We start from the raw sequence: 17478 nt of genomic DNA, 5'->3' as shown, positions 1-17478 counted from the left end.
TTTGCTATGATCCAGGCAACATGTTAAGCCCTGAGGATACAAAGAAAAAGGAAAAATACCTCCTGCCCACATTCTCACAGAGGGGACTCCAGGTGCAGAGACAGATAAGCACAAGATACCTACGAGGTATCTAAAATGTAGTCTTATCCCCAGTGGAAGACACTGGTGGTCAGGAGGACAGAGAATGGCCTCTTATGGAAGGTAGCACCTTTGCTGACACAGTCCTGAAGAAAACTGGGGGTCCTAAATGATATAGGGGGCAAGAAAGATCTCTTTATGCCTGGGAGATGACCTAGTTCAAAGTCAAAGAGAAGGGAAATGGAATGTTATATGTCAAGATGGCAAGTAGGCTAGTAGGGCTGGATGATTAAGTGTGTTGCAGACAAAAGTGTGCTGAAGACAAAAAAAGCAAAATAACCTTCAAAAGACTGAGACAAGAGTGGGAAGACTGATTACCGGAGCAGAGATTCAAGGTAGGGGAGTCCATGTCATATTAGGAAGTGAAAATGAAGGGAGATGACTGTTGATGGCAACTAATTCTCTAAAATCTGAGTCTTTTAAAGATTATCGCTCCTGGATTTCTTTGTCTACACTAAGTGCACACATACACACTAGTGACCTATCTAGTGATTCTCTGGGCAGGGTCTGTCTTGCCTCCTTTTGATTCAACTACCCATATCAGGTTTTCTGTGTTCTTTCCATGATGGTCATTTTAGAACTGATGGCAAAAGACAGATGTGCCATTTAGAATCAGGATCATAACTGAATTGTAGTCACAGAGGTTAATTGTGTCCATTAGGAGGATGAGGGACTGACTGAGCTACCCCTGATGGCGTAGTGGATAGAGTAATGGTCTTACAGTCAGGAAGACTGGAGTTCAGATTCAGCCTCACAAACTTCCTAGCTGTGTGACTTTGGATGAGTCACTAAATCTCTGTTTGCCAATGGAGAAAGAAATGGCAAAGCACTCCAGTATCTTTGCCAAGAAAATCCCATGAACAGAGATCCATGGGGTCACAAAGAGCTGGACACAACTGAAAAGACTGAGTAACAGCACTAAATAAATAAAAATAAACATTTATTTTCCCTCCATAGATGGAGGTTTCATTGTCAGTATTCTCAATTTATCAGACCTTGGCCCCACTCACCTGATTCTAGGTGAGCAGAGGTACCTAATCTCTCGTTTAATCTGAGCAGGTAGGCCCTATGATCCCTGAGATCCCTCATCCACATGCTTGGGAACAGCACTAGTTCTCTGAAGGAGGCAGAATCTCTCTTATGAACGTTAGTTATGTAGGCATGTGATTATGGTATGCTCCCTTCTCCCCAACCCATTTCCAGTGTTCTACTTCCTCTTGACTTTTCCTTATAGCACTATATTACTTTAAAATAAATTGGACTACATAAATGAATAAATAATTTAAAAAGAAATAAATTAGGAAGGGAAGCATATGATTGAAATCAGGTATATAGTTAACTGAATCCTTAGCTGATTCATGGGCTCAGTGCTTCATGTGCTTACCCCAAAGAGGGAAATAGGGCATTTGATTTGTGGAGAAGGATAATAGACTTAAGGCAGGAATCAGACTCTTTCTCAAAGGGCTTCCTAAAGACAATAGATAAAAGTAGGTAAAGCAAGAGATGCTGGATGGACCTATTAATAGTGATAATAGTGAAGATTCACTCAAAGGTTTGCAAACAGCTTTTTCTGAATGCATTTTATCCTCATGTCGACCTTGGGAAGTAGGTTCTATTATTATCCCCATTTTACAAATGCAGATACCAAGGCAGATAGAGGTGAAGGGCTCATCTGGGGGAAGCAGCTGGGCAGTGTCTGAGGCTGGAATTGAGCTCAGGTCGTCCTGATTCCAGGCCCAGCTGTCTATTCACCATTACAGAGCAGTATGTTATAGAGTAGTAGTGCTTGAAGAGGGAGAACCAAGGGAGCCTTTTGTATGATAGAGAAATGTGGTTCTGGAGAATGTGCTGAGGTGGGCGTGTTCATCTGGTAGTCTGTGTTTGTGTTCCTGGAGTCTTGGGCACAGAAAACACTGATTGCTTTGCACAGTGATCACTGTCCCAAGGCTTGCAATGTGGAGTCTTTGAAAAGGCCTTCTGAACTCTTCGTTACTATTATTATTAATCGGAAATCATGTGAATTGACACCATGGAAAAAACCTAAACTACATTAAAATGTATGCATATGCATCATCCCAAGCAGCATAGAGTATACTCCAGTCCAGTCTCCCCAACCACTACACAAAAGATGTTGATTTTATACAAATGCAGCTGGGGGTTGCACAGTGGATAGAACATTGGGCCTAAGGCAGCAAGGCCTGAGTTCAAATGTGGCCTCAGATACTTACTAGCTATGTGACCCTGGGCAAGTTACATAACCTCTGTTTGTCTCAGTTTCCTCTTCTCTAAAGTGGGTTTGATAGTAATAGCTCCAATCTCCTGAGGTTGTTGTGAAGCTCAGAAGAGCTAATAATTGTAAAGAGCTTAGCACAATGCCTGGCACATAGTAAGCAATATATAAATTTTAATTATTATTATTCAGAAAAAAGCTGCTTTTCCCCATGATTTATTCTTATTTATTTAGAAAATATTCTGAGTTTAATGGAGAGAGACAGAGAGACAGAGACAGAAGTCAGAGAGAGACAGATAGAGACAGATTGAGACAGAGTCAGAGAGAGACAGAGAAAAAGAGAGAGACAGAGACAGAGAGACGGAGAGAGACAAAGATAGAGACAGAGAGAGAAAACATGAATCAACATTACATTCAATTTGCTTTTATATCAATATCTTTATCTATATTGACATGGCTACCTCTAATGTTCAACATGTTACTCTCAAAACAGTCCTGCTTGTCTATTGACTTCTGAACTTCTTTCAGTTTCCTTATTTGCATTTTTAAGATGCTTCAATTATCCTCTGTTGTTTCTCTTTTTTTTGACACTATCACTAGGTCCTTATTCCCCCCAACCTCTTCTATCAATAAAAGGGAAAAAACACAATCATTATAAAAATCATAATCCAGCAAAAATAAATCCATAATTTGCTGTCTCCAAACATATATATATTTTATTTTACACTTTGGATTCGTCACCCCTCTGGCAGAAGGGAGCATACTTCTCTATTGGTCTTCTGGTGTCATGAATGGTAATCACATTGATTAGAGCTCTTAATTCTTTCCAAAGTATTTTTATGATGTTGTTTTATTGTATAAATTATTCTTCTGGTTCTGCTCACTTCCCCACATCAGGGTATACAATTCTTTTCAGATTTCTTCAATCTCATCCTTTTCCCCATTTCTTATGGCACAATAGTATTCCATTACATTAGAATACCATCATTTGTCAAGCTCTTCTCCAAAAGATGAGCACTCACTTTGCTTATGGTTCTTTTCTAAAATAAAAAAGACCTTACCATAAATATTTTTGTATATATTAACATTTTCCTCATTCTTTGATTTTTGTGGTTTTGGCCTAGTACTTATATCACTAGGTCAAAGGATATGAACAGTTTTGTGACTTTTTGGGCAAAGTTCCCAATTACTTTCGAAAATGGCTGAACCACTACACACAACTTCTGCCTTCTCAAAACCCTTTTAGCAACTGTCACGTTCTTTATTTGTCATCTTTACTGACCTTTTAGGTGTGATATAGAAACTCGGAATTGTTTTAATTTATATTTCTCTAATTATTTGTGATTTGGAACATTTTTTTTTCTGGCTCAAGATGGCATGGATCTCTTCCCTTGAGAACTGTTCATATCCATTGCCTATTTATCTCTTGGGGGAATGGTTGTAATTCTCATGCACATGAATTAGTAACATATTTTGAATATTGGACTTTTATTGGAGAAATTTGCTGCAAAGATTTTTTTCCTATCCTACTATTTCCCTTCTATTTTTGCCTGCATTGATTTTATGTAAAAGATTCTCAATCTTATATAATCAAAATTGTTCTTTTTATCTTCTTAGAACTACTTTATCTCCTATCTGTTCATAAACTCATTCCCTAGCCATTGTTGTGAAAAATATTTTCTTCTTTGCTCTCCTAATTTGTTTAAGATGTGTTCTCTAGGCCATATATGCATTTGGAGATTAGTGGGGCACGTGTTAGATCTTGGTCTAAATCTAATTTCTAGCAGATTGTTTTCCAGTTTTCTCTATAGTTATAATATGTCTGTACTCCAGCAGTTGTGGTCTTTGGGTTTATTGAAAATTACAGTGCTATATTCTTTTGCTTCTTTGTGTGTGTTTAGTTTCTTTATAACCTCTAGACACACGTCCTCCTCTTGCCTGGTATTGCATTTCTTCTCCAGAATCCTCCATTCTGGAAACTACCAGCTTCCTAGCTATCACCTATCCATTAATAACATCAGAGATGGGAAACCAGTTGGACATACTTGGGTAAGACAACATTCCTTCCTATAAAATATCCATCCTTCTTCCATATTTGAAAGTACTCTGTTGTTTAGGACAACCCAGGTGGGTTCATAATGGCCTGGGTGGGTAGAGAGAGCTTGGTGTTACCTAATCTCTTGGTTTGGAGGGAGTCTTTCTTTGCATCAATCAATCCCCTCTTCCTCTTGCTGTGGATAGAAGATCATTTCTTGGACAACCCTCTATCTCCACTCCAACTAAGTCACAGACATACCCTACTCCCTGTTGGTATCCTGGTCTTTCCAATAACTGATCTGGACGTGTTTTTGCCTTCTCTTCTTCTCCATTCCAAGCATCTTTCCTTATGTGGATTAAAATACACCTCTAATAAAAGCCTATTGCTTTATTTTAATAATTAGCTGATCTCTTCTGTGGAACACTGTCCAAAAAAATGCAGTTATCCTTTCCACATCATGAATTTTGCCATCATGACTTTGATATATCTTGAGTTAGCATAAGAAAATAAATGGGATTTCTGTTTGGAATTTTGCAGAAGCAGCAGATGACATACAAAGGCTGACAGAAGACACAGAGCCTATGACCAAATATTTAACCCAAATTTTACAATAAGGTAATGTAAAATCCTATAAAAGAAAAAGAAAAAAAATTCAAATTTCTTAGCTGGTATGAAGGGAGGGCCAAAAATTTTATGCAGACTTTTCAAATCATGGGGGTTCTGCACCCCTGTATTTTGTGATGTGGAAGGTATAACTGTAGTTTCATCAGATTACCACTGACACATGAATCACATAGCACATGACAAAGCAATGAAAAAATGGAAAATCCCTGAAAAGCATAAAGAAATGGTGGCCTTCCATAGTGGCATCATAGCCCCACTGGCTGTCCTGTAGTATCATGGACAGAAAACATGACCTACAACAGTAACTTCCAAGCTCACATGGAAATTTGGAGAAATACAATTTGCTTTGAAACAAGTTGTAAGAATCATCAAAAACAAGAGAACACTTCTGACAGTTGGATGCTTCACAAATGACAATTCCTTCTCTGTGAAAAATGATCTTTAATTAAAGTTTTCATCAATTTTGAAAGGAAAGGTTCTTCCTTCAAACACAATACTTCTAACACAATCTACCAAAAGAAATTCAATGAACAATGCAAAGATAATATTTTTAAAAAGTTACTGTATAATCTGTTGCTTCTCTTATGGCTAGCTTGGGGGAAAGAGCCTAGATAGCTATGAATGAAACTGTTACAAGATCGGAAGGAACTTTTGCTCTGACCAAGTTAGGTTACTAATGAAAGCACCCCCTTTTTCTTGCTATGAAGCTAGCTATTCATGAGGAAGAAACAAATCAGCTATTTCATTCTTACTGTTCAAATAAACAGATCTGGGCCTTCTGGCTATGTAGAAACAGCAGAAATATCCAATGAATAATAAGCTTTCTAGCCCAGCTTTGACATGCAGCTCTCCAGGTAGGCAATGGATTTATTCATTTCCTGGAGATGGCAAAATATACAGTGAAGTCAGAGATAACCTCTCCCCCACCCCCCACATACACAAGCCCTATTGGGCACTTGATTTTAACCAGTTGAAGTTTTGGCAGCTGGTGTAGCTGGAAACATCTTGGGAACTTCCTTCGGCTCTGACCTAAGTTGGGATCTTGCAGTTGTGGGAGCTTGGATGGGGTTTTCCAAGGCTTCACAGTCATCAGACCAGAACACCAAGTCCTGCAGAAATAAGAGATGAGAGCCAGCATTACAAAAGGAGGGAAAAGAGGTGGCTAAGACTTCAGGAAGCCCAAGACCACTATGTGCCACTGCTGGAGGGCAAAATGTTCTTGGACACGTGAATTGTCAGTCCTGTAGACTTTAGTACAAGCTAAAGGAGATGGAAGAGAGGAGAGCCCGGAAAGTCTTGTCAAGGAGGTAGCTGCCATTCACATCGATGACAGTAACTGATCATTGTCCAGCCCTTTTGTGGATGCTATGTCTGGACACTTCTGGTAGTTTTCAGTAGACCTGATTACATCAGAATTGCCCCCCTAAGGACACAGACATGGATACTAGGGAAAGCTACCCAGGTGACCAGAGCCTTTACGTTCTACAATGTTTTCACTTACATCCTTTGTTCTTCCTTCATTTAACAAACTCAGCTGTGCAGCATGAGCCAGTTTAGGAACACCAGCCCCAAAGCCTGGGTTAGCTTTACTTAGTATTTGCTGAATACTAGCAGCCCCAAAGACAGAGAGAGGCTGGTGCCTTCATCAGCCTCATTGGCAAAAATTGCTGCCTTCCTGTCCCACCAGATTAATTGCCCTGCGTTGTGTGATTAGGCAAGTGCAGCAGGGATAATCACATCACAGATCCCATTATATAATAAACGTTTGAGACCTCAGAATCATTTTTAATCCTTCTTTCTCCTGCTTTCCCTTATCCATTTAAACATCTTTATAGCATTTAGGGAATATTACTACATTCTAATCAACAAAAATAGATTAGACAACAGAGAAACTAACAACAGACTGAAGTATGTATAATAATAAAGGTCTTTACCCTGATGCATTCAATCAATTATAAAATCCTGTCAGTCTGTCCTTCATGATATGTATTTTTTCTTCTCTCTTCCTTCCCATTCCCATTGCTCCCAACCGTATAATCTGTGATCAGACTACAACAATGCGATTTTAGCTGGACTCCCTGCTTTCATTCTCTCCTTTTCCTGTCCACCCTATTTAGTCTGCCAGCTGAATCTTTCTAACCCACAATTTTTACCCTACCATATCCTTCTTCCAAACTTTTCAATAGCTTCTTACTGTCTATAGGATAGAGTTAAATTTATTAGTCCAGAATTTAAGGCCTTCCACATTTTGTCTCTACTCTTATCTGTCACTGCTCTCCTTCGTGAATCCCCTTCTTTTAGCTTGTTGCCTATCTTCTGTATCCTACCTGGATCCTTAGGAGACCCAGTTCAAGGCTTGCCCCTGCCTAATTATCTCTGCCTCCTCTTGAGCACTTATTGCTATAATCTTCTTTGTACTGGTGGTTGTCTTTTAATGTATATGTGCATCGTCTTCCTCAATAGATCATAATCTCCATTCAAAAAGAGACTACACTTTGTACTCTGTTATATTCCATCATAGGTTTCTAGCCCAGGGTCTCACACATAATGGGAGCTCAGTAATGATCTGATAAATGGGGACAAAATCAAGAAGTCTTTAAAGATGTTAACGTACCCTTCTACAGAAAGAGTTCATGATGGTGTACAGCTTCCGGACTTTGTCTTTCAAGGCACCTACTTGTGGGATTTTCCGACACTTGGGCGATGCTACAAAGTCCCGCAGTTTGGCCAGCACACAGTAATTCTGAAAGTGTAGGATAGTGTACAGTGGGTGAGACAGAAAGACAGAATATGAATTCCTTCGGTAGAGTATCAGTTCTTTGACTGGAAGAAGTGACTTTTCTTTGTATTGGTGAAGGATATAGTCAGTCAAAAATAATTTATTAAGCACCTATTATATTCCAGGAGCTATAAAGCAGTTCTTTTATTCTTCTCTGGCATTGTACTTGCTTTTGACTTTATATTTACCTAGGAAACATAGGTGTGATCGATAGACTCTTGTAAAGACAACTGAGGGGGCAGCTAGGAGGCACAGTGGATAGAGCACTGGGCCTGGAGTCAGGAAGACTCATCTTCCTCAGTTCAAATCTGGCCTCAGGCACTTTCTTCCTAGCTTTGTGAGACAACCCTGTTTGTCTCAGTTTCCTCATCTGTCAAACGAGCTCAAGAAGGAAATGGCAAACCACGCCTGTGCATTTGCCACGAAAACCTCAAATAGAGTCATGGAAAGTCAGAAAGAACTGAAGCGACTGAAGAACAACAAAGAGGAATGAAGGAGGAAGTAATAGACCTGAATTTGAGTCAGTGCTCTAACGCAAACTGACTGTATGACCTTGAAAAAGCATCCCATTCTTGCATTTAGTAAAAACAGTGGTAATAGTAACTCCTCTAATGGGTTAGGTAGACATGTGTGTGTGTGTGTGTGTGTGTGTGTGTGTGTGTGTGTGTGTGTGTGTGTGTATGTGAAGGAAGATGGTGAGTGAAAATAATAATAGACATTTATCTGAGGCTGTAGTATTCACAAAGGGTTTCACATACATTATTTCATTTGATAAAAGTAATCTTATAAAGTAGATATTACAGGCATTGCTATCCCTATTTTATAGATGAGGAAACTGAAGCTCATAGACTTTAACAATGGTCATATTAGTGTCAGTTTTACAATTACAATACAAGTTTGACTATAAGCCTAGAATTTCTTGTTCCCCAATAATGAAAACTACCTGGAACTGGATTAGTTAATAACTTTTTTTCTATTTTATCTTGGGACCTGACCTAGTTGTCCTTTGTTTTCTTTTAAATTGTCATTAATTTAGTGACAATTAATGTCATTTATCAGCTACCAGTTCTATATCTCTTCCCCAACATTTCTAGCTGCACAATTCTACTTATCCTTCAAAGCCTACTTCAAGGGACATCTCTTTCATAAGATCTTCCTGTTGTATCTAAACAGAAATTATTTGACTTTTTTCCTCTTCTGATACTTATTTAGCTTTCAGGTGCAAAGAGTATCACTGTCACTATCTTACTAGACTATCCTCATGATGCCCATGTGGGGGGTAGTAGCAGCATTACTGCTTAGTAGAGAGTGCTGGACCTGTAGCCAAAAAGAGCTGGGTTTGAATTTCACCTCACACACCTCTTGGCCATGAGATCCCAAATGAATCATTTAACTTGCCTGCCCTCAGCTTTCTTGTCTACAAGGTGAAGGTGATAATAACTGGAATTCTTTGCTCCTGAGGTGATTGTGAGAATCAAATGACAATGTATATAAGGAACTTTGTAAATCTTAGAGTGTTTTATAGGACAGCAGTAGAGACCAGACTGCCTGTCAGGGAACATACCTTCCCAATGCCAGTTGGCACCTCCTCTGCAGTTTATGGACTCAGGGAGTTGTCTGGAGCCCTGAGAGGCTGACCTGCCCAGAGTCACTGAGTCAGGGTGTGTCAGAGGCAGAACATGAACCCAACTGTCATGATTCCATGGCTGGCTTTCTATCATTCTCCCATGCTGCTTAATTACAAATCTCTGTTCCAAATTCCTGGCATGTTTCCAGTGACAGGAAACAGATGAAAAGGTATGCTTTGGAAGGTGGTGTAGTGGAAGAAATCTTCAACTAGGTTAGGAATCAGACCCTGTGCCCCTGCCCCCCAAGTCCTATTCTTGGCTTTGCCACTATGATCTAGCTGTATGGCCTCAGGCCAGTAAAGTGAAGGGGTTGGTGGTGACCTCTGAGTTTTTCTGGCTGTAATATTAAGTCACTTAAAAATGCAATATAAATGTCAGTTGTCACTCTTAGAGGCTGCTAAATAGCACAGTGTGGGAGAATTAGAGTCAGGAAGACTTGGGCTTGATCTCTACCTCAGGTATTAACTGTTGGACCTTGGTCAAATTCCCACCTCTCTCTGCTTCATTTTCTTATGTGTTAAATGGGGATGATGAAAGCAGCTACTACACAGAGCTGTTGTGAAGATCAAATGACATAGCATGTATAGTGTTTTGCAAAGTGTCATAAAAGTGTTGTTATGATGAATGATCCCTATTTGGCAGATGAGGAATCAGATTGAAAGAGGCTCAATGACTTGGCTGTCATCACAGAGTTTATGAGTATCTAAAGTAGGATTTAGAGTCCAAGTCTTCCTGACTTTGTGACCAGCACTATTCATTGACCACTCTGTCATACTGTTTTTCTCCTTTAGTCAAATCCCAAGAATAAGTCCCAGCTCTTCCATGACATTCTGCCTGGTATTGTAATCCACCAGCTTTTGTGTGACAGAGCCTTGAACATAGCGTGTTTAATCAACACTTGCTAGTTTGTATTGTGGTAATTGGTTTTCTTGTCTTATCGCCTCCCTTAATCTGTAAAGTCTATTCTTTTTTCCTACCTTTATCTATCTAGTACAATACCTTGTATGTAGTATATTTCTAAACAATCCTTGCTTATGAATTTGGTTAGTGTAGATGACCATCCCAGACAATATGGGAAACTGAGGTAGAGAGATTGCCTTGAAATGTGTCTATATTATTATACTGATTATTATGTTTCCCTAATAAGTAGAATAATTGGGTGGGATACTTGGTGCTAGATTGACTCAGTACACTTTAAGTCCACTTGAGGGGTCATATTTCCCACCTTCATGATGTTTGACAATTTTTCTCCCACCTCTGAATTCTAATAGCTCATTGTTTATGCTGACTGTGGTAGGGTCTAATTGTACTCATCCATGCTAAGAGACTTCTTTGTTCTAAAAGATCTTTGGGTAAGAGAAATTGGTGTTTTTCATTCTGTGAAGTAGAAACAGAAAACTAATCTCCAGTGCTCAGTCTAAAAAAAGTGAATGTGTGTTGATTGACTAATTTCCTTGAACTCCTTGGTCCAGATCCCAGTTTGACACTCCCTCAGTCCTGAGAATCACTTAACTCTGAAAAGCTCTCTGGTCACAAGCATACTGCCAGACTCCCCAGTGGTATTTCCTTTTACTATGTGAAGCCTAGCCATCAGTGGTTGGATTGTTTATCTACAGAGCTAAGCCATCAGATGATAGCTGAAGGAGACCAGCTTGGGTGTTATACCATAAAGACAATAACATTGACATAACATGGCAGAAGGACCACTCCTCTGTTTGTAGGTCCCACTCCCAGAACATCACCTTTTGATTTGTGAGAACAAATGTGCCCATTTGAGAACACAGACAAATATTAAGTAAAATGTTCAAAAACTTTATTGTCAGTGTTCGAATGATTTGATTCAGCAACCCAAGTAGGGAAAGGTTTTTTACCAGAAGGGAATGACTATACCTATAGATTTAACTAGAGTCCAAGAAGTGAATGGCTATATGTATATATCTAAGTAGAGTTAAAGCAAAACCTAAGGGTACCTCCTTCCCCCCCGTCAGTCCTTATGTTTGATTCCGTAAGACCCTTCTCCAATGGTGTTGTTAATACATCACAATTCAGTTGTTTGCATGCTGTCTTCCCAATTAAGATGGTCAACTCCTTGAGATCAGGGAGTGTTTTGCCTTTCTTTGTATCTTCAGCATTTAGCACAGTGCCTGATACATAGTAAATGCTTATTGACCAACTGACCACATTGTTAATAATGTTAATGCATTATTTATTTTTTAATTGCCAGAAGATTTTAAAATTCCATTAGTAACTTCATTTGGCTGCTCTCTCATTTATAATATTGCTCCTATGGAATGGACTGACCCCTATAACTAATATTATTTCACCTGAAGTCGTTAACTAGTAGCAATAAATATTATATGGGGTGTGCCTATACTTCTCATATTGAACTTTCCTATTCTGCCTTGTGCTATTATTATTTCAAGGTGGGTCTTATCTACTAAGCTATATTTCCTAGCAGATTATAGGTTGTAATTTCTCTGAGCACTGAAGTGGCGTTGGTCAATCTTTGTATCCTTTATGGTGCTGAGCCCAAATGTTTGTTGAGTAACTTATGCTCCATGTCTTCCTCAGATAATGTTCTCACAATAAAGAGAACTACAGATTTTCATTGCTGTGATTACTTCTGCCCTGGCTGTATCAGTCATATTGCTTGGAACCCATTACTTTTGGAGTATAGTAAAATTCTATTTTGTAGATAACCACAGGGATGTGGAAGATCTCTTGCTTTAAATGGGGAAAAACAGATAGTTTTCACTCATCAGAAAATTCTAGCAGTCATTCTTCTTTTTCTAGATATAATTTAGCTTTTAGATGAATTTTTCTTTAGATGGTGTTATGGAAAAACACTGGGTTTAATCAGGGAACCTAGGTTTTCAATCCATTTATTATCTTATTACCCTTGTGTGAAATGGAGTCAATTTATATAAGCCCTCTTTCAGCTCTAGGATTGATTATATGATCACATGAAGCATGAAAATAGCATGGAGATCATATGACTCAAGGCCCAGACTCCTTACTGGGCACCAGTGCATGTCGGGCAAGCCATATGAGATAAGTAATAAGACATTATGCCCATTTTATAGATGAGGAAACTGAGGTTCATGTTAAGGAATTTTATCCAAATTACATAGTGAATAAAGACCCAAAGATAGGATTGAACTCAGGTATCCTGATTCTAGGTTCAGTACTATTTCAACAATACCATGTTTGTTCTTTAAGTAGCCTGCTTTCCATTTCCTCAGTTCCCCTTTTACATAACTTTCCCACACTGATCTTCATTTCACACTGATTGTTTGCTAAAGTGAGACTTCCAAGTTCCTTTCAGCTCCATCCTTGTATGATCTATGAGCTCTGGTCTCCAGCCAAACTCTCCATACAATAATAATCCTCTTCCTCCCTCCTCTGACCCTGATACATGCACAGGCCCCCAACTACTGTTTGGATCTGAGAAAGAAATTAACTTACATGAATATCCAAGTAAAGTTTTGGCAGTCCCTCCACACAGGGCTCCTAGAAGTAAAGTAAACAGGCTATTTATTATTCAATATTCTTGAGAGACACAACAGATTTCATAAGACAACCTTTCATAGGCTCATAGGATTAAGAGCTAGAAGGAGCCTTGTAACACAAAAGATAGGCTTTTAGAGTGGGAGCAGATCTTAGAACATAGAATTTTAAGACTGAAAAAGAACTTAGAACAGGGAATAAATATTTTTAGATCAAGAAGGGATCTTGGAACACAGAATGTTAGTAGTAGAAAGGATCTTGGAACCTAAAATGTTAGAGCTAGATCTTGGAATACAGAATGTTAGAGCTGAAAAGGAATATAGAACATGGATTGTTAGAACTGAAAGGAATCTTAGAAAACAGAATGTTAGAGATGGAAAAGACATTTATATAATAATCCATGTTTATTATTAGAGCTAGAAGGCATCTTAGAGCACAGAATGTTAGAGATGAAAAGAACCTTAGAACAGAGAATATTAGAATTGAAAGATACCTTACAGATTGAGTCCAATTGGCTACTTTTTTCTGAGGAAGGGATGGTAACTCTTAAAACATCCAAAAAGAAAAAAAAAAGAGCAATAAACTTACCAGGGGCTCTTCATTCTGTAGTGTATTAAAGGAATCCATGATTTCTTTGCTTAGATTCATCATCCTTGAGTAGCAAGTTGGAGGAGCTGCATTAACCAACAGGCAAATGGAGGGAAGCACCACCAAGCCCAACAGTAGCTTCATGGCTCTGTTCTTGTCTGGTAAGATCCAAAGCTCAGCACCTTGGGCTCAGGGGCTTAAGGAAGGCAGCCACACCCTCTTATTTAAACAGCATTCAGAATCAATGCAGGAAACCTATTTGGGGGTGGTCCAAGGAACAACCAGCTCCAGTTTTCAATTTCCTGTGGTCCCCAGAGCCAGGGCTGGGCACACTGTCCAGCCAGAGGGTAAGAAAGAGGAGGGGTAGGGGGATAACAAAACAAACATCAATGGAACACTTTATCCTTTCAGCTCCTGAACAGACCTCTAGTTAGTCAGAGCAGTGAGGACCAGAGGGTAGGAAAAGCAAAAGGGTTATGTCAGCAAAGCACTGGAGAAAAGACCTGAGTTTTTTGTTGCTCAAGGTATGGGGAGGCTGAAGATGGAGTTTGTTCATCTGGGAGTTTCCCATAATGGTGGATGAACTCTGGTAACAGATGTCAGAGTCTCAAAGCTGGAAAGAATCTTAAAACTACAAGGAACCTTAGGATATAGGATATTAGAGCTTTAAGGGAACTTAGAGATTATTTTTGAATTGCCAAGCACAAAAATAATGTAGATAAAGTTATCTTGATTTTTAGTAAAGAAATTTGACAAAGTCTCATATAAAGAGTGTCTCACATGTATAGAGTCTTTCAAAGAGATTTCTACACTGGATGAGAATATAGAAAGATGTGGACTGGTGAAGACCAAAATTAAGTGAATTCCCAATAAGATGGGTGGCCAGCCCAAAGAAGGTCAATTTAGAAGGGACTATCTATTGGAAGGCCTCAGGGATTGGTGTTTGATCCTGTGCTGCTAAAAAAAATTTTGTCAATGACTTGGATAAAGCCAAAAATGGCACATTTAGCAAACTGAAAAATAATACAAAACTAGAAGGAATAGCTTACAGAATAGATTACACAACTAACATCTAGAAAGACCTCTACAAATTACAATGTTGGGTTACATTCAACAAGAAGACATTTGATAGGGATAAATGTAACATTTTTTACTTGGGCTCAGAAAAATCAACATCATATCTATGGGAAGGGATTGTGTGAAGAAATCTAGAAGTCTTAGTAGGTTACAAACTCAATATAACTCAACAATGTGATATGGCAGCCAAAAAAATAAATTCAATTTTAGGATGGATTGGGAGAGGAATAGTGTTCAAGATTAGGGAGAAGACAGCTTGCTATATTCTAGCCTATGAATCTTGGCTACATTGGTTTTATATTTACAAAACCTTTTTAATTTAATATAATAGAAATTATGCATTTCACAACTCACAGTGCTCTTCATCTTTTGTTTATTCATAAACAGTTCTCCTATCTATAAGACTGACAGATGATATGTTCCATGTTCTTTTAATTTTCTTATATCTCCCATACCCCAGGACTAGAAGTGATTATGAAAACTAAATTATTCTCTTCTCTCCAAATTTGTTAATTTATTTGTTTTTAGTTTTAAACATTCACTTCCACAAGTTTTAAATTGGCTCTCCCTAAAAGCTAAATTACTAACCACCACCACCACCACCACCACCACCACCACCACCACCACCACCACCACCACCACCACCACAAAAACAACAGGCAAAGGAGAAAGAATCCAACCATAGAGAGTTACTATGGGAATAGAACAGACTGGGTTTCATCTTTAGAGGAGGATATTGAAGTAAAAAAACCCTCTTATACTCCAAAGAGTAATGTCAAATGGTCACCTGCCCAAAAAGAATTCATTGAACAATTTTAAAAACACTTTAAAAATCAGATGAAACAGATTGGGGGAAAACTGAGAAGAAAAATAAGAATATAAGAAAAACAAGAAGATTATGACAAAAAATCAAACAATTAGAAAAGGGGATCCAGAATCTTAAGGAAAAAAATGACTCCTTGAAAAATCAGAATTGGACAAGGGAAAGCCAGTTATAAGAGATGAAGAAATTTAATATATATGTATATATATATGCACATATATATTTACATATATTATATATACAAAGAATGGAAAAATAGAAGAGAATGTGTAACATCTCATAAGAAAAACAATGGATCTAGAGAAAAGATCAAGAAGAGAAAGCATAAAAATAATCGGATTACATGAAAGTTCCAATCAAAACAAGAATCTTGATACAATAATTCAAGACATAATTGAAGAAAATTGTCCTGAAGCATTAGCTTCATGGGGAAATTAGACATAGAAAAAATGCACCAATCACCAACTGAAAAACATCTTACAAGGAAAACTCACAGGAATATTATAGTTAAATTCCGAAACCCCCAGATCAAAGAAAAAATGTTTTGAGCAACAAGAAAAAAATTTACATATGATAGTACCACAATTAAAATCACACATGACCTAGCACTGGTGACACTAAAAAGATCACAGGTCTTGGAAAACCTCATATCAAATTGCAGAAGAACTGGGCCTCTGGGTGAAACTATCATACCCGCCAAAACTAAGCATAATTTTGAATAGGGAAAAATAAATGGATGTTTGATCAATTTTCAGACTTTCAGGACTCTGTTTAAAAAAACAAAAACAAAAACAAATCCTGTGCTCAATATAAGATTTGACATATGAGATCCAAGAGAAATATAAGGTACATACCAATGACCAATTGCAAGGGACTAAATAAGGATAGAATGTTTGCGTTTTATGTATGGAAAATGTAAAACCTATGTCTAAGATTATTGTTGGTAATTACATTGCTTATAAGAAAGATTGGGGTAGACCTGAGTATATGATTTTAAAGGTAAAACCATTCAAGAACAACTAAAAGAATAATTATTTTATACAAATGAGGTGCAAGAGGAAGAACCAATTAGGAGGAATTAGATGAGGTAGGGGGGTTATTAGTTCTAGAAACCTACTTTCATTGGGAATGAATTTAAGAGGGGAAAATACGTATCTATCTAGAATAAAAGTCTTATGAATTTAAAAAAGAAATTAAACCAAGGAGATAGGGAGGGGGAAGAGGGCAAAGGAGGGATCTTTAGAGGGGAGTGTGAGGGAATAGGTTAAAAGGAGAGTATGCAAGGGTGTTTAGGGGAATGGGAAGATAAGGTAGGGATTGCTGAAGTGGGAATAGGTTAAGTAGTAGGAGGGCAAGGTAGCACGTAGAAGTAAAGTAGAGGAATTAGGAGAAATAGGGGAAAAGAGTTAGGCACAAACAAAAAAAACAAGATTAGGAGTAGAATCTCTTGGGGAGAGCACATATTTATGTATGTATGTATGTGTATATATGTATATATATGTGTATATATGTATATACATACATACATTCATACATATATATAATCTCCATGCTCATTTGTAGCCTTGGGGTGGTGGTTTGGGAGGGGGAAGGGGGAAAAAGAATAATGTAAAAAGTGTACAGCAGACAACAAAAGAAAACCTACAAGGAAGCAAAGATGAACAGCTTTCAACTTAAGGCACAGTATTTAATATACAGACTTTCTTGAAAATTTAAATTTTTGATGTATATTTTGAATCCTCCCCTGTGTCCCACTGTGCACATGACATGTTTTTTCTTATTTTATATTTAAGTTTATAATGTTTCTTTTTTTATTATGTGTTTCGATTTTAGTATTTGTCTACATTTAAAAAAAAAAGAAAAGAAGATTTTTCTGTTTCTATGGATATAATCAAAATTTTTAAAATTGATATAATCAATTATGTTGATAGTTTTTCTTATGTTAAATCATCCCTGTATTCCTGGTATAAATCTCAGTTGGTCACAATGTAATGTATTGTGTAGTATACTATGTAATGTTTTAGTCTCCTAGCTAATATTTTATTT

General features: G+C 37.9%; 1 protein-coding gene across 1 annotated transcript; it reads right to left on the bottom strand.

Moving 5' to 3' along the window:
- Nucleotides 1-5538: 5538 nt before the first annotated feature.
- CYTL1 (cytokine like 1) lies at nt 5539-13676 on the bottom strand. The gene is made up of 4 exons (XM_072618080.1): nt 13533-13676; nt 12903-12947; nt 7645-7773; nt 5539-6139 (listed from the first exon to the last, which is right to left on the bottom strand). The coding sequence occupies exons 1-4, from the start codon at nt 13674-13676 to the stop codon at nt 5993-5995; spliced, it is 465 nt and encodes a 154-aa protein (XP_072474181.1). The 3' UTR covers nt 5539-5992.
- Between the last annotated feature and the right edge of the window lie 3802 nt (nt 13677-17478).

Source organism: Notamacropus eugenii, chromosome 6 (genome assembly GCF_028372415.1).
Source record: "Notamacropus eugenii isolate mMacEug1 chromosome 6, mMacEug1.pri_v2, whole genome shotgun sequence".
In the NCBI taxonomy this organism is placed as follows: domain Eukaryota; kingdom Metazoa; phylum Chordata; class Mammalia; order Diprotodontia; family Macropodidae; genus Notamacropus; species Notamacropus eugenii.
The sequence above is the reverse complement of the archived record's forward strand: the minus strand, read 5'-3'. Positions and strand labels throughout refer to the sequence as shown.